Source organism: Octopus sinensis, linkage group LG9, assembly GCF_006345805.1.
Source record: "Octopus sinensis linkage group LG9, ASM634580v1, whole genome shotgun sequence".
Classification (NCBI taxonomy): Eukaryota; Metazoa; Mollusca; class Cephalopoda; order Octopoda; family Octopodidae; genus Octopus; species Octopus sinensis.
In genome coordinates this window covers 27,096,947-27,119,102 of record NC_043005.1, presented here as the reverse complement: position 1 = coordinate 27,119,102, position 22,156 = coordinate 27,096,947, and the positions used below count along the sequence as shown (strand labels likewise).

The following is a 22,156-nucleotide window of genomic DNA, read 5'->3' as shown; positions in this document are numbered from 1 at the left end:
CCTCATAATAAATGAAATTATTATGATTATTATTATTATTACAAATAATTTATACAATCACATGTTTTCAGTCCCGTGCCCCTCACCCCCCGCACTATACTATGTGCCTAACACATACACACACACTCAGAATGGAAGGGATCTCAAATGATTGTCTGTTGTATGTGGGTTCCAGCCGCAATCAAAAAAGGTGGAGCAGGAGGTGAAAGAAAGAAACACTCGTCTGGAGTAGAAAATAATAAAACCAATGACAATGATGACAAGGACAATGACAGTTTCTAACTTGACCAACCCCAGTTCATGACTGGTACTTCAGATGACTAAAAAAAGCAAAGTGACACCAATAGTATTTGAAGACAGACATAGTCTTAATTGAGAAAGAAAAACTATGCTGGATCATGGATATAGCATGCTCATCTGACAACAAGGTATCGATAAGGAAGAAAGAAAAGTCGAGAGATATGACAGGTTAGCTTCAGAAGTTAAGCAGTTGTGGTCGATGAAAAAGGTAGTGGTAGTACCAATAAGTGTTGGAGCCCTGGGAACAGTGAGCAAAAATCTTGAGGAGTATGTGGAACAAATAGGGGCTGCAATAAGGGTGGAGTACTTGCAGAAAACAGCACTGCTTGGAACTGCTTGAATACTCCTGAAGGTGCTCGAAAAATAAGAGGTGTTACCTTAGTTCAGACTGGTAGTGAACAGCTGACACTGTAATACACCTCCAGCGTTAGAAGCTGTGCAAAGGTAATAATAATAATAATAATAATAATAATCCTTTCTACTAAATGCACAAGGCCTGAAATTTGTGGGGAGGTGAGGTGGTGGTGGGTGGGCAAGTTGATCACATCGACCCCAGTACTTGGTGACTGGTACTTAATTTATTGACCCTGAAATTATGAAAGCAAAGTCAACCTCGGTGGAATTTGAACTCGTGATTGTAAGATCAGACGAAACACCGCGAACCATTTTACCTGGTTTGCTAACGATTTTGCCAGCTTGCCACCTTAATAATAGTAGCAGTAGTAGTAACAAAGGTTTCTTATTTAGGTATAAAGTCAGTAATTTTTAGGCAAAGAAGCCAATTGATATCACTGAACCCAGTATATAACTGGTACTTTAATACATCAACCTCAAAAAGATGAAAGGCAAAATTAACCTTAGCAGGATTTGAACTCAGAATGTAAACAGCTGGAACAAACGTTGCAATATAACTTTCTGATGTCCTAAGAATTCTGCCAGTTTGCTAATTCAAACACAAGGTCAGCAGCTCCCATACAAGGGGTTTAGTTGATTACACTGGCATCAGTACTTAACGGGTTCTTTATTTCATCAATGCTGGAAGGATGAAAGCAGAGTTATCATCGGTGGGATTTGAACTCGGAACATAAAATAATGATAAGAAAAACTGCTAAGCATTTTGTCTGATGTGCTAATAATTGTGCCAAAATAGTAACTGCAATCATAACAATAATAATTCTTTCTATTATAGGCACAAGGCCAGAAATTTGGTGGGAGGAGCTAGTTGATTACATTCACCCTGCTCCAGTACCTAACTGGTACTTAATTTATCGACCCCGAAAGGATGAAAAGCAAAGTTGACCTCAGCGGAATTTGAATCCAGAACGGAAAGACAGACAAAATGCTCTAAGAATTTTGTCTGGCATAGTGATAGTCCTGCCAGATCACCATCACAATAATAATAATAATAATAATAATAATAATAATAATATTAATAATGATAATGATTTCTAACTTAGGCATAATGCCAGAAATATTTTGAGGTAGTGTACTGAAAAAGTTTGGCTGAGCAACTGATAATACATGATTAACCCCTTGGAAGGAAGAGAAGAAGGAAGGAAGGAAGGAAGGAAGGAAGGGAGGGAAGAAGGATGGAAGGAAGGCAATGGTGACCTCGGTGGGATTTGGCTTTTAATATATAATTTGTAATTATTTGTCTGCATAACACACACAATATACATGTGTACTTACATACATACTTACACACACACACACACACAGAGGGTGCATCAGGTTTTTGGGGACACCTTTTTGAAGAGTTCTTTCTTCTAACTTAATTTTTTTTTCTCCTTTACTTTACAAATAAATAACCCTTTCTATCATAGGGACACAACCTGGATTTTGAGGGAAGGGGGGACAGTTGATCACATCGACCCCAGTACTCAACTGGTACTTAATTTATCGACCCCAAAAAGATGAAAGTCAAAGTTGACCTCGGTGGAATTTGAACTCAGAATATAGCGACGGATGAAATACTGCTAAGCATTTTACCTGGTGTGCTAACAATTCTGCCAGCTTGTTGCCTTGCTTTACAAATAAAAATGCATGCTGTAACTATTGCCTTAAAAATGCAGTGTATAGATACAGAGATAGCTCGCTTCCTGAAAGTTGCCTGAACCTTCGCTGTCTAAGTTCAAATGGAGCTGGAAGCAGCTAAATGTAAAATGCATGCCAGGGTCCTAACAACATCAGAACACATAATTTTGTACAAAAAGTCTAAGAAATAAGTGATAGAATTTCTAGAAAGTTAATCAGAGCCATTGCAAAGGGCCTCAAGGTTTCAGAATACACCATCAGAAGAGTAGTGCATAAGAGCAACTGGTACAAGTTGTATGTGATACGAAGGGGTCAGTTTGTGTTGGATTTGACATGAGAGATTTGAGTGATCCATGCAAAGTGCTTGCTACACAGGTTATAACACCAAGAGGCTCAAATGCTTTGGGTTTTCCATGACAAGAAAAACTTCAATCAGGATCAAAAGCTCAACCAAAAAAAATGACAGATGGTTATGCAGAGACTGGAACAAGATTCCAACAGTCATGCATATTAAGTTCCTAGCAATGCCAATGCTTCTGGCCATGTATTGAAGCAGCCATTGATGCTAACAATGGATTCATTAAATAGATGTGATAATGCGATCCTCAAGATTATTTGTACCAATTTGTTCTCAAATACAGTTTTTCTTTGATGACCTATTTGAATTTTTCTAAATTCATACAAATGACCTCAAAAAACTGATGCACCCTGTGTATACATACACACATTATATATACATATTATATACATACATATATATAAACACATACACACACACACATATATATATATATATATATATATATATATATATATATATAGAGAGAGAGAGAGAGAGAGAGAGAGAGAGGACTGAGTGATAAACTTATTCGGTGATACATAAAATCTATAATAAAGTCATGGATCCATCTAAGAAATGATAAACTGTCTGAAATCTTAAACTACCAACAGTCAAAAAGAAAATTTAAAGAAATTAAACCAACTTGAAAGAGTTCCAAAGCTTGTGGCACAACCTGAATTATTAAGAAATAAATATTTTCCACTTTCTGCTGAGTTGAAGAACTCAAGAACAGAAGGCAAACACTAAACATATCTAGTTCAATTCCCAGTTGAGGTAAAATCTCTCCACTTACAAATTATGTTCATTACACACAAGACTGAACTTTACAATACAGGTGATAAAGTTAATCAAATTGAATCTAGGAAGGATTAAAGGTGAAATTAACCCTGGCAAAAATCGAACATAGAATCTAGGGAGATGAAACTAAATAGTGATGCATTTATGCCACAGCTCTACCATTTATACCTTTATATATGTATACATATACCACTGAGAAAAGTATGAAAACTACATAATTCCTTTCACTTTCTATATATTTCTGGCCTTTCCCTTTAGTTACAAACTAATATTTTCACTATTTGTATCAAATTTTAGTTATCAAAGTCTCTTGGGATACACATACATACACATGCTGTGCTGATGATGCCTATAGAGACAGAAAGATGTGTCAACAGCTGCTCTCTTATATCTAAACAATCAAACTTTTTTCTTAATGACATGTCAATTTTGTAGAATTTTTAATTCTTGATATTATCTCCCCTTTTTATTTCACATAGGCCTCCACCCCACCCCCAGTACCTCCAAGCATTTCTTCTACCTTCTCCGGAAACAGAGATAATTTCAAAAATCAAAAATATATGGAATATAATATATCCTTATTTGTCTTTGTTGTTCAAATACATGCCACCAGCCACTCATAGTTACTTCTCTTAGATAACTTTTGTTTAATATATATTGTTGTGTTTGGGGAGAGTCATTCTCTTTTAGAGCCTTATAATTTAACACACTCACCGGATCAGTTTCCACTCATTTACTTATTTATTTTTTCTGCAAATTTTCATTGTGTCTTGCAACCTTTTCAATAGTCATTTCAGAAAGGTTGCAAAACATAATGAAAATTTTAGGAAAAATATATAAGTAAATGAGTGGAAACTTCACCGGTGAGTGTGTTGAATAATAAGTTGCTAAAAGAGAATGATTCACTCCGGACACAACAAAATATGCTTCAACACATGAGCTCATATAAAGAATCTTGCAAACCAAATCCCAAAACGAAGTGTATATATATATATATATATATATATTATATATATATATATATATTATATATATATATATATATATATATTTATCTATATATATTTATACAGACACAAACACACACATCTGACTGATAGAGATTTCTTGTTCTAACTAAAGTGAAGCTGAAGAAGATCCAATAAATTTGAAACCCAGATTTTTTTAATGTGAGTCCCATAAAAGGGAAGAATGCTACTGTTATTTAGCCCAGGGAAACAGTAGCATTCTTCCCTTTCATGGGAATGTCACATTAAGCCGACAACATGCTATCACTTTATCATGCTGCTAATGCATAAATCTCTCTGAGAGATTTAGAAATATATTATTTCCAGATTTGTTTGTCTAACTTCTTTGTTTTTCCCAAAGAGTTTTAATTTCAAAAGTGTTTCAAAAGTATGGCAAGAAATATATAACTACATTCTTAAATTTGTCCAGTCCAGTCTAATACTGTTAATATAAGCACAGGGACAGTTGTGGTGGTCATATTGGCAAGATTTCAGAATTAAGTAAATACTGATGGCAGTGGCCGTGTCATGACAAAGAAAAGGACTCTTTCCTTTGGCAAGTTCTTCGATGTTCTATTGAATTGATTATCTTCACTGTCCTCATCAGAAGTGAAAACATTGATTTCCAGCAGAGATACAAGGCCACAAATTTGATAAGGAGGGCATGGTAATAATATTGATTCCAGTACGTTACTGGTATTTTGTTTTATGAATCCCAGAAATATGAAAGGTAAAGTTGACCTTGGTTGAATTTGAAATCAAGCATTTTGTCCTCTGCTTTACTGCTCTAGGTGAAAATATAATTCAAACTGCTGACAGAGAAAATGGGAGAAAATAAAAAGCACCTTTCAACTTCTGTATAAAGCGTCCAGCATAAAGTGTGACCATTTCAAAATCATTGCTCCAGAGTTGGCTACTTCAAACATCAGTGTCCAGACACATTCTATAGAGAAGGCCATTTTAAATGTCATTGCTCTAGGGATGACCACTTCGAACATAAGTGCTCAGACACATTTTCCAGGGAGGGCCACTTCAGGAATCAGTGCTCTGACTCATTCTCAAAGGATGATCTCAGAGTGGCCATTTTAAATATTACTGTTCAGACACATGTTCTCAGGGGGTGGTCATCGTTTTACAATGTCAGTCATAGGACACTGTCATTTAATGATAATTTCAAGCTTCAATGGCTGGGCATTTACTCTAGTCTTGTCCACTCAAATACAAATACACCTAATTTGACCTTTAATATGACCATTACAAGACACAATGATCAGGACATTACACATACATACATTTATTCTTTTAATTGTTTCAGTCATTTGACTGCAGCCATGCTGGAGCACCACTTTTAGTGGAACAAATTGACCCCAGGACTTATTCTTTGTAAGCCTAATACTTATTCTATTGGTTTTTTTTTGCTGAACTGTTAAGTTATGGGGACGTGAACACACCGACATCGGTTGTCAAACGATGGTGGAGGACAAACACACACACACACACATATATACACGACGGGCTTCTTTCAGTTTATGTCTACCAAATCCACTCACAGGGCTTTGGTTGGCTCGAGGCTATAGTAGAAGACACTTGCCCAAGGTGTTATGCAGTGGGACTGAACCCGGAAATTTAATTGTGTGTGTGTATGTATAAATATATGTGTGTGTGTGTGTATATATATATATACACACATATATACGTATATATATATATATATATGTGTGTGTATGTGTATATATATATATATATATATATATATATATATATATATATATAATGTATATACATTTATAATGTATATACTATCATACAACATGTGATCGGTACTTTGGAAAAAAAAAGCAATCAAAATAAATAGAAAGAAAGGGAACGAAATAATAATAAAAATAACTTTAAGAAAACTCGGTTGGATAGAGTTTGTGTTCTAAAAGATATTTCCTGCTAGATTAGTTGTGAGTCTGTGAATAATATGGCAGCTTCTCCTTTGGTTTTGTCTAAACGAAACTACTCCTGCGGAATGGACAATAGAAAATAATAAGTAGAATCTGGCATGAAACCGTTTTGAAACATCTTAATGATGATGATGATGATGATGATGATGATGATGATGATAATTTGGATGATAATAATGATGATGATAATGATGATGGTATCAAAACTGTCTTGGCACAAGGCCAGCAATTTTGAAAAGAGGTGGTTGTTATTTGGTACTGATGCTAATAAATTATAATAAATTATAAAATTTAAATAAAAAAAAAGGTTTGTTTTTGTTTTGCTAATGTTTTGCCTTTGTGTTTGTTTTTTTTTTTTTTTTACTTCACTGAAAACTGTGCGTGTCAGTATTGATTGTGGCAATGTGAAAAAAGAAAAAAACAAAAAAATGCTTTCTTATTTTTTGGCACCAGGCCAGCGTATTTAGGGAGAGGGTAAATCGATGAGATAAACTCCAGTGTTCAACTGGTACTTATTTCATCAACCCCAATAGGATGAAAGGCAAAGCTGACTTTGGCAGAATTTGAACTCAGAAACATGAAGCCAAAAGATATGCCACAATTCTGCCAGCTCATTACCTTATATAATAATGATAATGATAATAATTTATGAAAATAAAAAAGAAAAGAAAAGAAAAAGAGAGGTGTATGAAGGCTGCAATGTCACTCAGCAGTGACCGATTCATAGGAAGGCAACGGTGTGGCTACATCAGAATACTTGGGAGGTTGCAAGATAACAGCCCTGCCGTCACGGTGAATGTCCACAGTGGTGAGAATAGTGTCCGACGTGGTAGAACGTCCTAGGTCGATTAAGCCAATATTTGGATGCGGTTCGTAAGCTATTGTGTCGTAGGCTGGAGGAGGATCCATAAACACCGGGCTAATTTGGTCTTGAGAGTGTGTGTAAACCACTGAAAGGAGAAGAAAGGAAAATTGTGGGGCATAAGTGAATTTGATGTGAGAAGGAGCACGGAGTTTATTAACAAACAGATGTGTATGTATACAGAGGTGTTTGATTTTATAGGGGGAAAGGAAAGTCAATAGATAAAGCAGAGTATATACAAGATGAACCAAATGTAGGTGGACTGTAAATTTATTTATTTTATTTTTTTATTTTATCTAGTTTCAGCTCACGAGCTGTGGCCATGCTGGGGCACCGCCATTTGGTGTTGCTACATGATTTTACTTCATGAATGCTTTTTAGCAATTGCCATTTGATGCATGAGAGAGTTCGATGCAGCTGCCCTTAATTCGAGATTACATACTAATACAATTAAATTTTGATAAACGATTATTACATATACAATTAAATTTTATTGTATACAATAATACAATACAAAAGCACTGAAAATTTTTATCAACACAGGTTATAATATAACCCTAACACAAACCCTATTCAACCTACAGTCCACCTACTTTTGGGTCACCCTGTATATATATATATATATATATATATATATATATATATTTTTCAGCTCAGAGCTGCGGCTGAGGTGAGAACTGAAATCCTTCAAAGGGATGTCAAACATCTAAGACCACCGGTATAATCCAAATAAAGAATATATATAAAAAAAATATATGGAGTAAAGATTGTTTGCCAACATAACATGGCAGTCCTGGTTTAGGACAAATGTTGCTGTAATTTAGCCCCAGGAGATATCGTCTCCAGCTGGCTATACGACACGATCTGTGTCCTTATATTTTTGAACAAGGGAATCTAGCACCCCCACTCAGCTCAAAACAATATCTGTGTATTGCGATTTCTGGGTTATTTCTCTTCATCAGTACTGAATAATTATTTGACTAGAAGTGACGCTGCCAAATTTCCATTTGAAATATATAGTTTTCAAAGTGACAACTAGTCATTGCTCTATAAATTAGAAAATTACTATTTTTAAATCTCACGATGAGAGATATTCAGCAACAGTACTTTGTAGTAAAGATAGTTTGCTAACATAACATGGCAGTCCTGGTTTAGGACGAATGTTGCTGTGATTTAGTTGCAGGAGACATCGTCTCCAGTTGGCTATACGACACGACCTGTGTCCTTATATTTTCGGACAAGGGAACTTCGATACACAGATATTGTTTTGAGCTGAGTAGGGGTGCTTCAACAACAACAACAACAACATCAAAAAATACCATAGGAATGAGAACCCAGGTTCAAAATTTCCCCAAGACACCTGATGAAGGCTGGAGGGTATATCATCCGAAACGTTGTGCTAACAACAATCAAGATGAGGACAAATATCCGTCAAATGTAAATAATGATCACTGACTCTGTTCTTCACATGTTACACACACACACATACACACACTTATGTACATAAGTAGCTATGTATTTATAAATGCGTATGTGTATGTGTGTGTGTGTGTAGCACACTGATGGATTCCATTGTGTGTGCAGAGGTTAGAGCATTGGTTCTTGGAATGGAGATGGAACAAAGCTGCTGGAGTTCTGGGACGCAAATGATTTGATGATCTGCAACATTAACATCCTTTTCTAATCTAGGCACAAGGTCCAAAATTTTGGGGGAGAGGACCACTTGATTAGATCGACCACAGTACGCAACAGGTACTTAATTTATCAATCCCGAAAGGATGAACGGCAAAGTCAACCTCGGCGAAGTTTGAACTCAGAACATAAAGACAGAAGAAATACTGCTAAGCATTTCACCTGGTGTGCTAATGTTTCTGCTAGCTTGTCGCATTAACATCAGGAAGCCAGCCAGCCAGCCATCTGATCATCCATCAATCTGGTGAACACACAAGTCAGATTGACTACACTTTCTCTAGGAAATGGGACAGACAGATGGCTGTAAATGCAAGTCTTTCACTGGTGAAGAAAGTATAGCACAGTATAGGTTAGTGATTAGTGATTTCAGATTTAGAGCTGGATAAGTTTCAGAGATGCAAACCAGCCTGGTAAAGGAGGACGAGAAGTTTTAAAGGTCTATTGAAGAGTCAGAAATTGAGAGAAACACTAGTTGAGGTATTTGATGATGATGATATGATGATGATGAGGAGGAGGAGGAGGAGATACATAACAGCTGGAAGTTCCTACAGGACAACCTACTGATGGCTAAGGATCAAATCCATGGCTGGTGCAATGTTCCAGTTAGATCAATGGGTAATGTAATTGTAGCCATAAAACCAAGGAGACAGGCTTGGAAAGACTGGAAAAATTGAGGCAGTAGAGAACTATACAAGGCACCCTTGAAACATTACCGACCCCAAATCCCATTTCCTTATCTCTTATGCCTCCTCCACTTATTGTATTATTCTGCTGCTCTCACCTTTTCTGCACTGCCAGTCATCACTTCCTTTCCCCTCAGCCACTACTACTAGCATTCACCTCACCACCAGCATTACAACAATTTTAACATACATTTCACCATGCTCGCATGGTGGTGGAGGTTAGTGAATGAAGTTTTACATGGGAATTGAACTGCTGTATACACCTCCACCATCAACATTCCTAACACTAGCTTAACCCTTTTTATTACCAACCTGGCTGAAACCGGTTCTGGCTCTGAGTCAAATGCTTTGTTTTCATAAGTTTTGAATTAAAATCTTCCACCAAACCTTAGTCACAATTTATGTTCCCAACAATAGCTTAACCCTTTCATTACTAGCCTGGCTGAAACTGGCTCAGGCTCTGGGTACAAATGTTTTGTTTCCATAAGTTTTGAATTAAAATCTTCCACCAAACCTTAGTCACAATTTATGTTCCTAACACTAGCTTAACCCTTTCATTACCAACCTGGCTGAAACCAGCTCAGGCTCTGGTACAAATGTCTTGTTTTCATAAGTTTTGAATTTAAATCTTCCACCAAACCTTAGTCACAATTTATGTTCCTAACACTAGCTTAATGATAACTAAGTTATTTTACTAAATTCTTTGTTATATTTAAGGTAATTGAAAGAAACACAGAGCATCTCAAAATAAATACAGTCATGAAAGAGTTAAACCCTCCTTATTCACCAACCTCTCTTTATCCATACCTTCCTGATTAATACACTATGCTCTCCCCAAGTATCCTCACAGTGGAACCAAACACTATCATCACCACTAAATATCTGTCTTCCATGCTGGCATGGATTGGACAGTTTGACAGAGCTGATTAGCCAGCGGCCTGCACTGTGCTCCATTTGTCTGCTTTGTCATAATTTCTACAGCTGGATGCCCTTCCTAAAACCAACCAGTGCAGTGGGTGCCTTTAATGTAGCACTGGCAAAAAGTAACTTGCAAGACAAGACCCTTCAACTGAGGGGTGGGGAGCAGCATTGAGTAAGGTGGCTTTATGCCAGGTGATGCCAAGTATGACAGAGGGATAATAACAGGTGTCTTGCAGCAGAGGAGGTACATGGCTACCATTGTTGGAAAAGGAGAGAATATGGTGCAGAGGTATCAGAACATACCCTCAAGTTACAACAAGGGCGATACAAGAGAAGTGGTTCAGCCATCCTCTTTATCCTTCCACCCCAGTACTTCTTTCCACAAAATTTTTTCCCTTTCCCTGCTTTTGTATTCTCGACAGGCACCAACTTGCAGAGCAATAAGTCTGACATGGCCATCATTTACATCCATAGCTTGGGAAGGTGTGCAAAAGTGATGAACATGTCCCCTTCAACTCAAACAAAATTGCTTGAGTAAGAATAAAAATAAAGAAAGAAAACAATTATTGAATGAAAGATAGAAAATTCATTAGATTCATACCAGAACAAGTTTGAAAACAGGCATGTGTAGGTTGTGGAGGCCGTCTCAGGTCCCGAGATATAAACAATTTTCCTAGGATCACAACACCAACCAGTATAATGGCACCACATACTGCAACAACATCAGAAATAAAAATGCAATCATTTAATCAAAAGTTCTTTACATACAAAACAATAATTAATAACAACAATAGTTAATAATAACAACGGCAACAATGATGATGAGAATAATAATAATAATAATAATAATGCCCTGATGCGATAGCAGGCAGTGGCTCTCATGGCTTCGGATCTTGACTGATTGGAAGTGTTATCATGTATATTGTTTTCTCTTGGTATAAAAAAGATGGGCTACAGCAAATATTCTGCTCAATACCACAGATTTGCTTGTCTGTTGTTTGACTTTAATCGGTTAAGCATGTCCCTTAGTGGCTGACGATATGTGCATCTCTGATCACGAGCAGAAGTAGTGGGGGAGCATCGTAGCCATGTATTGAGAGGACAATGGGTTTTACAACGTGTAAATAATATAAATAACAATTAGAAATTAAATTAAAACTTCCAATAGGGGTGGTGCTTGAAGGTCCTCGTGGAAAACCCCACAAAAGCCATGGGTGCCTAAACAACAGGGCAAGAGCTATTTTTTTTTTTTTTTATACAGGTGCATACTCAGAATTGGTCCTTTCACATTGGCTATTCTCCCAACATTCACCCATCTTTCAACAAACTTGCTACAAGGCAACACTTCCCTCTCCACCCTCAACTTCCTTTTCAAGTGAAAGAAGAAGAAGAAGAAGAAGAAGAAGAAAAGAAGAAGAAGAACAACAACAACAACAACAACAACGTTTTCTTTATTAACCACAAGGGTTAACAAAACAATTGATGAAAGTACTGAATGATAGTGTGGTATTTCATAAAAAATGTGTAACCAAGGGAAATAAAAAAAAAAACCCTAAATTTTCAAGTATAGAAAAATTCTCCAAAAGGGGACAGATTTTTGATGGCTACTTGTGGAAAGTCAACAAAAACTATGGTCACCCTGTCCACTAGGGCAAGCGTCCACTTCTATTCCTCTTCCTCCAATTTTCTCCTCTACTCTTGTTCAGCATTCACCCCTACACCTAGCTCCATCTAATCAGCTCCCAGTGCCCATCCACACTCTTGCAATCTTTATTCACCCACCCTTCCTGGTCTGTCCCTTTGATCACTTCTTTAAACCCTTTTGTGCCTAGTGGCTATGTTTTGATGCCTCGTTACCACCATCTTTACTTCTCTTTCCAGCTACAACCCAATTACTCCTACGCACCCTTATACGTGTTGGTGGGGTGGAACCATGTATCTTCTCTGCAACAACAAATCTTTTCCTGTCTCGTCTGTCATACTTTAACCTTTCAACCCTTGGCATAAAGACATTTCCCTCTCAGCCAAGGAGGCTCCTTAGTCTTGTGAGGTTAGAAAGTAACAAAAAACACCCAGTACACCTTGGAAGGCGGTTGGCATTAGGAAGGGCATCTAGTTATAGATACCATGCCAAAACTGAGACACTGATGCCAGATGTAGTCCTGCAGCCTCTCAGATACTGTTAAGTCGTCCAATCCATGCCAGAAGGAAAAACAGTTGTGAAATGACAACAAACGTTGATGTTGGGTAATTTGGTTCCAAGTCAGCCTTGACCAAGTTGGTGTTTTATCCCCAAAAGTGTCCCAGTTCTGTTGAATGGCTGCTGTGAGAGAAAACACTTGTGCAAGGTTCTGTGCATGCAGTAAGATCGAATGTGGGATCATGCAGTTGTACCACTTAAGCCCACAGCCATGTCTCTTTATTAAACGAGGTAAAACAACAACGAATCATTCTGAAGTAATACATACTGCACACACAACTGTTAGACGTTGAACCCCACCCACAGACATACACATTGCTTGCATACACACACACAAATGCACACACACGCACACACCAACACAAAGCATACAGTTCTGTTAAATGCAATTATTAACATGTGACAAAACTTTATAAAAATACAAAGAGGATTTATATTTTGAGTGAGAAAAAATTACTAACATGTCAGTGCTTCAATTTTGAAACACGCACACACACACACACACACACACAATCTCTCTCACACACACACAAAATCTCTCTCACACACACCACAATCTCTCACACACACACACACAAAGTGTCAGTTCTGAGCAGCTTTATATTTTGAACTTTAATATCACACAGGAAAACAGATGTAGAGGAAGCACCATCATGATGGTAAACAGTTCTTTGAAGAAGATTTCAACATTTCAACACATTTTCACAGGAATTATTTATAGATTATGATTATTATCTCCCAGAAGAACACAAATTCACAAATTCACACATCTGCAGACACACAGACACAAACAGGTGCACTTACATAGAAATAAGCACTCACACACACACACATATATCTTCTGAAAGAGTTTGGTAGACAGAGGCATCATTACCACCGCAACCATTATCACTTTTATCCTCATCGTCGTCATCATCATCATCATTTTAATGCCTGCTTTTCCACATTTCCACGGATCAGGTGAGAGTGTGTAGGGGCAGGGCTTTCCATGGCAGGATACCCTTCCTATCACTTAAAATCCTTCTATTTCCAAATAAGGTAGTAATCTCCCCCATTCTATCCAAACATGGTTATGTGGAAAAAAGGAAACAAACAACAATGTGCAAATGAGCAGTTTGTTTCCAATCTGCAAACACAGGTGAAAACAAAAGAAATATGAATTCCTTCACTTAAACACACACACATATATGTATATATATATATATATCTGTGTGTATGTGTGTATGTATGTGTGTATATCATCCATCATCATCGTCGTTTACAGTCCAGTTATCCATGCTAGCATGGGTTGGACGGTCACCGGGGGTTATGGGAAGCCAGAGAAGGCTGCACCAGGCTCCATCTAATCTGGCAATGTTTCTAGCTGGATGCCCTGCCTAACGCCAACACTCCGTGATGTGTAGTGGGTGCTTTTTATGTGCCACTGCATCTATTATATATATATATACACACACACACAACATATATATATAATCCATATTTTGCATAAAAATCTGTCGGTGGCCGGCCATGAGACTTGAACTCACATCCCTGTGATTATGTGTCCAATGCTTTACCATTAAGTTAAACTGACCCAATGACACAATTCTTCTGCAAATTTAGGATATATAAATTTAGTTTTATAAGACGCTAGCATATGTTAAATTCAACTTTAATGTATATATATTTTATATATATTATATATATATATAATATAATGTATATATATATATATATATAATATATTATATATTATTATTAGAGTAAGTAACTTGCTTACCAGCCACATAGTTCCGGGTTCAGTCCCTCTGCGTGGCACCTTGGGCAAGTGTCCTCTACTATACCTCAGGCTGACCAAAGCCTTTGTGGGAGTGATTTGGCAGATGGAAACTGAAAGAAACCTGTTGTATATATATGTGTGTGTGTGTGTGTGTCTGTGTTTGTCCTCCCCACCATCGCTTGACAACCGATGTTGGTGTGTTTTCAGGTCCCCTGTAACTTAGCGGTTCGGCATAAGAGACCGATAGAATAAGTGCTAGGCTTACAAAGAATAAGTTCCTGGGGTGATTTGTTTGACTAAATGTGGTGGTCCAGCATGGCCACAGTAGCAAATAAAAGAAACATATATATATGTATATATATATATATATATGTGTATATATATATATATATAATATATATATATACTATAATTTAGAGTAACTGCTTACCAGCCACATAGTTCCGGGTTCAGTCCCTCTGCGTGGCACCTTGGGCAAGTGTCCTCTACTATAACCTCAGGCTGACCAAAGCCTTGTGAGTGGATTTGGCAGATGGAAACTGAAAGAAACCTGTTGTATATATATGTGTGTGTGTGTGTGTGTCTGTGTTTGTCCTCCCCACCATCGCTTGACAACCGATGTTGGTGTGTTCATGTCCCTGTAACTTAGCGGTTCGGCATAAGAGACCGATAGAATAAGTGCTAGGCTTACAAAGAATAAGTCCTGGGGTTGATTTGTTTGACTAAATGTGGTGGTCCAGCATGGCCACAGTAGCAAATAAAAGAAACATATATATGATATATATTATATATATATATATGTGTATATATATATATATATATATATATATATATATGTATATGTGTGTTTGGATGTGTGTATGCAGCAGACAGTGAACTTGTTTCAGTTTCTTTCAATCAGATCCATTTGCAAGGCTTTGCTTGGCCCAGCGGTAAAGCAGAAGACACTTGCACGAAGTGGCGAAACATGTGGTTGGGAAGCAAACACAGCCATGCTTGTGTTGTGTGTGTGTGTATATATATATCATCATGATCTTCAATCATCTTCAGATGGCCACCTCCCATACTAGCACATACACACACACACGCGCACACACACCTATAAATATCTCTTAGCTCTGAATGAAAACTGTGACCTTGATCAAACAGATATGCTGTGCTATTTCAACTGGTTAAGTGTCTTCCAGGTACCAGCAGCTGGAGAAATGTTGGCAGCTGATTGCCACTTCTGTCACAGAGTTCAATTGGTAGAAAAAAAGGCACAGCTGGAAAATATTCATAGTTTCACAAGTGAGCAGGTTGCTTGCACATATAGTGTTACTTATGTGTACATATGTATATATATAAAAATGTGTGTGTGTGTGTGTGTGTGTGTGTGTGTATATGTGTGTATATACATATATATATATATATATGTATAGTATCATGTTGTTTGTCATTGTTGATGATGGCCAAGGACACACATGGGAGATGAAGACGAAGCATGTTGTATCTGTCTATGTTCAATCGCTGTGATTCATGCATGGATGGCTCTGACACAGGTCAGGCACTGGTGGTCTGCAGGGACTGAAAGCAAGATATCAGCCCTGAACCGGTGTAGTGCATATTTTCTTTGTACCCTTGTGATCTCGTTCTGTTCATAGGAGGTGGCACCTCTGCTAGTGCAGCTTCACCAGGCAATGCTGTTTTGTTTTTGTGTTTCCCAGGGGTTAGGGGTTGATCTTAAAGCTTTTTGATGAGTCTTTGATTGTGTCCTTGAAGTGCCTTTCCTGTGCACCTTGCATGCGCTTACCTTCTGGCAGTTCACCATAGAAGAGTAGAGTCTCTTGGAAAGGTGTGTCTTGGGCATTTGGACAAGGTGGCCTGTCCACCTGACTTGGGCTCTCCTCCATAGTGTGGAGATGCTTTGCAGATCAGCTACAGGGAGGACCTCTTTGTCTGGGACCTTATCTTACCAAGTGATTTTCAGTAGCCTTCTCAGGCCATTCATGTGGAAGTGGTTCAGCTTTTTGGTGTGGCATTCCTAAACTGTCCATGTCTCACAGGCATACAGCAGAGTAGGTTGTACAACTGTTTGGTATACCTTCAACTCAGTAGCCAGCCTAATATCTCTTCTCTCACACACTGATTCACGTGGCTGCCCAACTGCTGAGCTTCCTTCGGCACCATGTGTGTATACATATATATAAGTATATATATATATATATATATATATATTGCAAAGATAATCTGGTGTACTTGACTGTGGAAAGAAAACTTCAAATGACCCGTCATTGTTTTCTTTGTATCATCTATCTGGATGTTTTGTTGTCCCTTTTTTGTATAATTTAACTGTTTCGATGTTTATACACACACAAACACACACATATATATATATATATATATAATATATACATATATATATATATATATATATATATATATATGTATGTGTGTGTGTGTGTGTATATGTGATATACATATGAGTTTGAGTTAACGTCAAGGTAGATGTTTCAAAGTCATTGTCTTGTGGAGCTGTCAGCAATAGCGCGGCAAATGAGTCAAAGATAATAAGACAAGGAATATCGCCACAAGTTTGTATTTTCAATATTAAGCCACACCATCTCTTTATTAATCTTATGAGAACTACAATATTTTCTGCTGCTCTGAAGTGGTAAAATATTTGCTAGCTCTACAGATATGATACCTGGTTAATTGCTGTTTTATAGAACTTAGTTACCTGCTACATTTGAATTTTATCATATGTAGCATATCAGCAGTGAGTTGGGGTCCAGCTTAAAGTTGACCTAGGGAAACATCATAATAATGAAACAAAAATTGATTAATAATTGCTGATGAGGTGAATGAATTTAGCCCTCATTATATGACTGTTAAATTTGTTATTGATCCAAGGAGATACAAAAACGTCGACCTTAGCAGGATTTGAACTCACAACGTAGAATGACAAGACTAAAGGCTATAAAATATCAAGTCTCTTTCTAACAACTTATGTCTATATTGCCCCCAAATTTCAATTGACTGAGTTTAATAGAGTTATCTCTCTAGTTTTCTTTGTATTTTAGATTTTCACTCTTTTATTATCAAATTTCTGTTGAAATACCTACCTTTGTTTCAATTGATTTTGAAAATAAAGCATTAAGTAATTTAGTAATTTGGTCATTAATTAGGCTGGTGTTTAGAACATAAATTAACAAGAAATCTTGATGGGAGACTATTTTAGATTGTTTTTAAACAGGAAGTTTGTATTATAGATTTGGGGCAACCTCAGCAGGTTTGGTATTAAAAGGGTTAAACAGTCTCTTGAAGGGATATTTATTGCTTGACTAATTTTGACTGATCAAAGTTTTCCCTTTAACTCCTAATATTAAAAACGAGGGACCCTACAGTTTGAGTATTTAGTATATAAGAATATTCCCATGAGGTATTTTCCCCTAATCATCATCATCATCATCATTGTTTAACGTCCGTTTTCCTTGCTGGCATGGGTTGAACGATTTGACTGAGGTCTGGAAAGCCAGTGGGCTGCACCAGGCTCCAATCTGATCTGCTAATGTTTCTACAGCTGGATGTCCTTCCTAACGCCAACCACTCTGAGAGTGTAGTAGGTGCTTTTTACATGCTCCCGGCACAGGCGCCAGTCAGGTGGGCCTGGCATCGATTGCATTTGGATAGTGCTTTTTACGTGCCACTGGCATGGGAGCCAGTCAGAGCTCATCTATATTATTACTAAATGATAACAGAAATGGTGTTTTGATAGGGAATATAACCATTGGTGATAGTGGTGTGGGGTGTATGTTGTTGTTGTTCACCTCCTGGCTGAGTATATCTCTGATCAAAAGCATTCCAGTCTTTATAAGGGTATCCAGGATTTACATCATCAGACATACCCTTCCTGTTTTTAAGATGGTAAGGTGTGATTTGAAGGGAGATCGGGTTGCTATTTTTAACAGGTCAAGTAACTGCAAAGAGACTCTTTTGTTGGCTCTGTGTGATGGTGCTGGTGATAGTGGTGTGTAGTGAGAGATGGTGTGTGTGGGGTGGTGGTGGTGGTGGTGGAGTGTAATGCAAGGTGGCGGCAACGGTGGTGGAATAGTAGCGATTTAGTGATAGTGGTAATGTGGTTGTTGTATGGTGATGGTAGTAGCGATGGTAGTGGTGTTACATGTGGTAGTGTTGGTGCTGCAGTAGTGCCAGTGGTGTTGGTGTGGTGAAGACAGAAGAATCAACAAAGGCTGGCTGGCCTCAATGCAGCTGGCCTACACCAAATTACCACATAATCACTTAAGATTTTAGTTAAAACAACAAGAAATAATAATGCCGACATTGTTTAAAAAGCTGACCAAGTAAGGAGGCTATTGTAAAAGGAGGGCAGACAGCAGTGTTCCTTCTTTGTAGGAGAGATATTAAGGGAGATTAAAGAAGGGTCAGGAACAATGCCACCTGCTGTTTGTTGTTTCTAAATTAAAAGACAAAGAGCAGTCTTAAGGCAGGAAGTTCTTCGACCCACTACTTTCCTCCTCACCCCTTTGTGTGTGTGTGTGTGTGTGTGTGTGTATGTATATACATGCACACACACACACACACAAACATGTATGTGTATATATATATATATATAAATAATAGGCACACGCATGCACATGCGAGTACACACACACATGCACAAGCTTTGATGAAAGGTGCGGTAAATACACATGTATACATATATGTTGCGTGTGGTTAAGATATAAACATCCATTTATACTATATATAGAAATATATACATATTTAAGTGTGTATGTGTGCACAGAAGATCTTTGAAAGATCTGATACTAAACAGGAACTACAATCAGTAGAAGAAAGGGATACAAAAATAACTCAAGTGCCTTAAAAAAAGCGTAAATACATCATAGTTCAGAAATTCGGTTATAATCCAAGGAGATTAAGATTTCCAAAAGAAGTCTCACAATTTCAAAGTAAAATTATATTATGATTGTTTTTGTTTCATGTTTTTCAGTCTCAGAACTGACCAAGGGATTTAGATGTATTGATATAGCAGTATTGTCAGATTTAGCTAAAATACACACAAACATAAAATTCATAAATTCTTGGATTAACCCTTCCGTTACCAACCAGGCTGAAACCAGCTCTGGCTCTCTGAGTAAAAATGTATTATTCTCATAAGTTATGAATTAAAATCTTCCACCAAACCTTAGTCACAACTTGTGTTCCTAACACTAGCTTAACCTTTTCATTACCATCCTGGCTAAAACCAGCTCTGGCGCTGAGTACAAATGTCTTGTTTTCATAGGTTTTGAATTAAAATCTTTCACCAAACCTTAGTTACAATTTATATTCCTAACACTAGCTTAACCCTTTCATTACCAACCCAGCTGAAACTGGTTCTGGCTCTGTGTACTAAGGCCTTGTTTTCATAAGTTTTGAATTAAAATCTTCCACCAAGCCTTAGTCACAATTTATGTTCCTGATACTAGCTGAATGATAACTAAGTTATTTTACTAAATTCTTTGCTATATTTAAAATAATTGAAAGAAACACAAAGCATCTCAATATAAATATGGTAATAAAGGGGTTAACAGACAGATTCCTCTTCCAGTTTTATGCATATAGGTACAGGAGTGGCTGAGTGGGAAGTAGTTTGTTTTCCAACTACCAGATTCTGGGTTCAGTCACTCTGCGTGGCACCTTGGACAAGTATCTTCTGCTATAGTCCTCGGTGAACCAAAACGTTGTATCCATGTCCTGACAGTGCATGAGTTTTAGACAAACATCATTGTCATTCAAGCAGTGTATTTATTTCCAATCTTCTGTTAAAAACATACCTGGTCATGGGAAAATATTACCTTGCTAGGAAACTGGTGAGGGTTGGCAACAAGATGGGTATCTGGTCATAGAAAATCTGCCTTAACAAATTCCATCTGACTCATGCAAGCATGGAAAAGTGGATGCTAAAATAACAATGATGATGATCATCATCATCATTGTTTAACATCTGCTTTCCATGCTGGCATGGGTTGGATGGTTTGACTGAGGGCTGGCAAGCCAGGAGGCTGCACCAAGCTCTGATCTGATCTGGCGAAGTTTCAACAGCTGGATGCTCTTCCTAATGCCAACCACTCAGGGTGTAGTGGGTGCTTTTTACATGCCACCAGCATTGGGGCCAGTCAGGCAGCACTGGCATCAACCACACTTGAATGGTGCTTTTTATGTGCCACCAGTAGAGAAGCCAGTCAGGCAGCTCTGGCATCAACCACACTTCAAGCAGCACTGGTATTGACCATGATGATGATGATGATGAGGACGATGATTATGATGAGGATCATGAAGATGATGATGATAAAGAAAAGTCTTTTCTGTACATAAAGCATTGCTGTTTGACTGACGTTCATCACATATTGCCCCAAATGCTAAATGAAATAATCTGTTTTGTGTATAAAAACACAGAACACAGACGGTTTAGCTGTGAAGATATCATTTAGGTGGATGTCCAAGTCAGCAAGATCACATGATTAGTTTGAATGGACAATGACAATTTAGATTGGTATAAACATTATAAAAACTAATTTGAGACAGAAATGCAGTTAATTAGCAGTTAATTAGAAATTAATTCATGCCATTTAAATTCTTTCTGGAATACTAAGTCTTTAATCTTCTAAGACTACACTCCAGACAAATGTTCGACAGTGTGTGAGAGAGTGGGGAGAGGGGGAGAGAGAGTGGGAGGGAGAGAGAGAGGTAGGGAGAGAGAGAGAGGTTTTCTTTGGGGTTTATGTAAGTTTTCATCTCGGTAGAATTAAGCTTGCCACTTGTGAAAAAATGTAAAGTTCTTTTGTTTAAGTGAAGACAATTTTTGGGATTCGTGGTTGTCTGAATTCTTTAAAGTGTGCATACATGTGTATGCACCTAACCCTGTACATGCATAGTGGCTGTGCATGTCGCTTTAATATGCAAACATGCATATTGTTTATGCATGTAAATGCAGGTGTATTCCAATGTGTATGTTATTGTGTGCATGTTTGCAGGAGAATCCCTGGAATCTGTCACAAATTCTCCAAGTACAGTGTTTGGTAAGTTCCGTTTTTTGAAGCTGGAAGGCTGTGATTTGATGGAGATTTAGTTGCTTTGCTTAGCATGCCAAGCAACCTCATTCAGTTCCCTTCCTCCCTGCCTATGGGTCAAAAGAACAACGATCACACAAATGGAAAGCTCTATTTGGTTACTTAATGTACTAGAAGCAGCAGCTAAATCCCCTTCAAATCCCACTCTACTATCATCTTTAAAAAGAGACAGGCTGCATAATATAGTCTGAGTTCCCATTGTTCTTTTAATGGTTGAGTCTGAAGGAGGAGGCAGCGCCCATGGCCTTTACAAATTCTATCGTGTCAGGTGAGCTTGATGCTGTTACCTGCAGGAAAGTTATTAACAAGGAGAAGATTCCAGAGGGCTAATATTGTAGGGAGAAAGGACTAAGTATAATGGTTACTGTGGGACCAAATGAGCACCTGAGTGGTGAAGGTGCAAGATCAACCAGTTCCAAGGAACAGAGGCCATTACAGAGGTGAGAGAAAAGACAGAAAAAGAACAGAGTATGCAAGAAGAAAAAAGACATGATGG

General features: G+C 37.7%; 1 protein-coding gene across 1 annotated transcript in view; it reads right to left on the bottom strand.

Moving 5' to 3' along the window:
* Positions 1-6,380: 6,380 nt before the first annotated feature.
* The window catches only part of LOC115215822, an 85,323-nt gene continuing 69,547 nt past the window's right edge, over positions 6,381-22,156 (bottom strand). Inside the window, exons 2-3 of the mRNA XM_029785139.2 lie at positions 11,188-11,298; positions 6,381-7,378 (exon numbers count right to left, since the gene is read on the bottom strand). Of these exons, the coding sequence (XP_029640999.1) occupies positions 7,131-7,378; positions 11,188-11,298 (359 nt within the window). The 3' untranslated portion in view covers positions 6,381-7,130. The remainder of the gene's footprint in view (positions 7,379-11,187; positions 11,299-22,156) is intronic.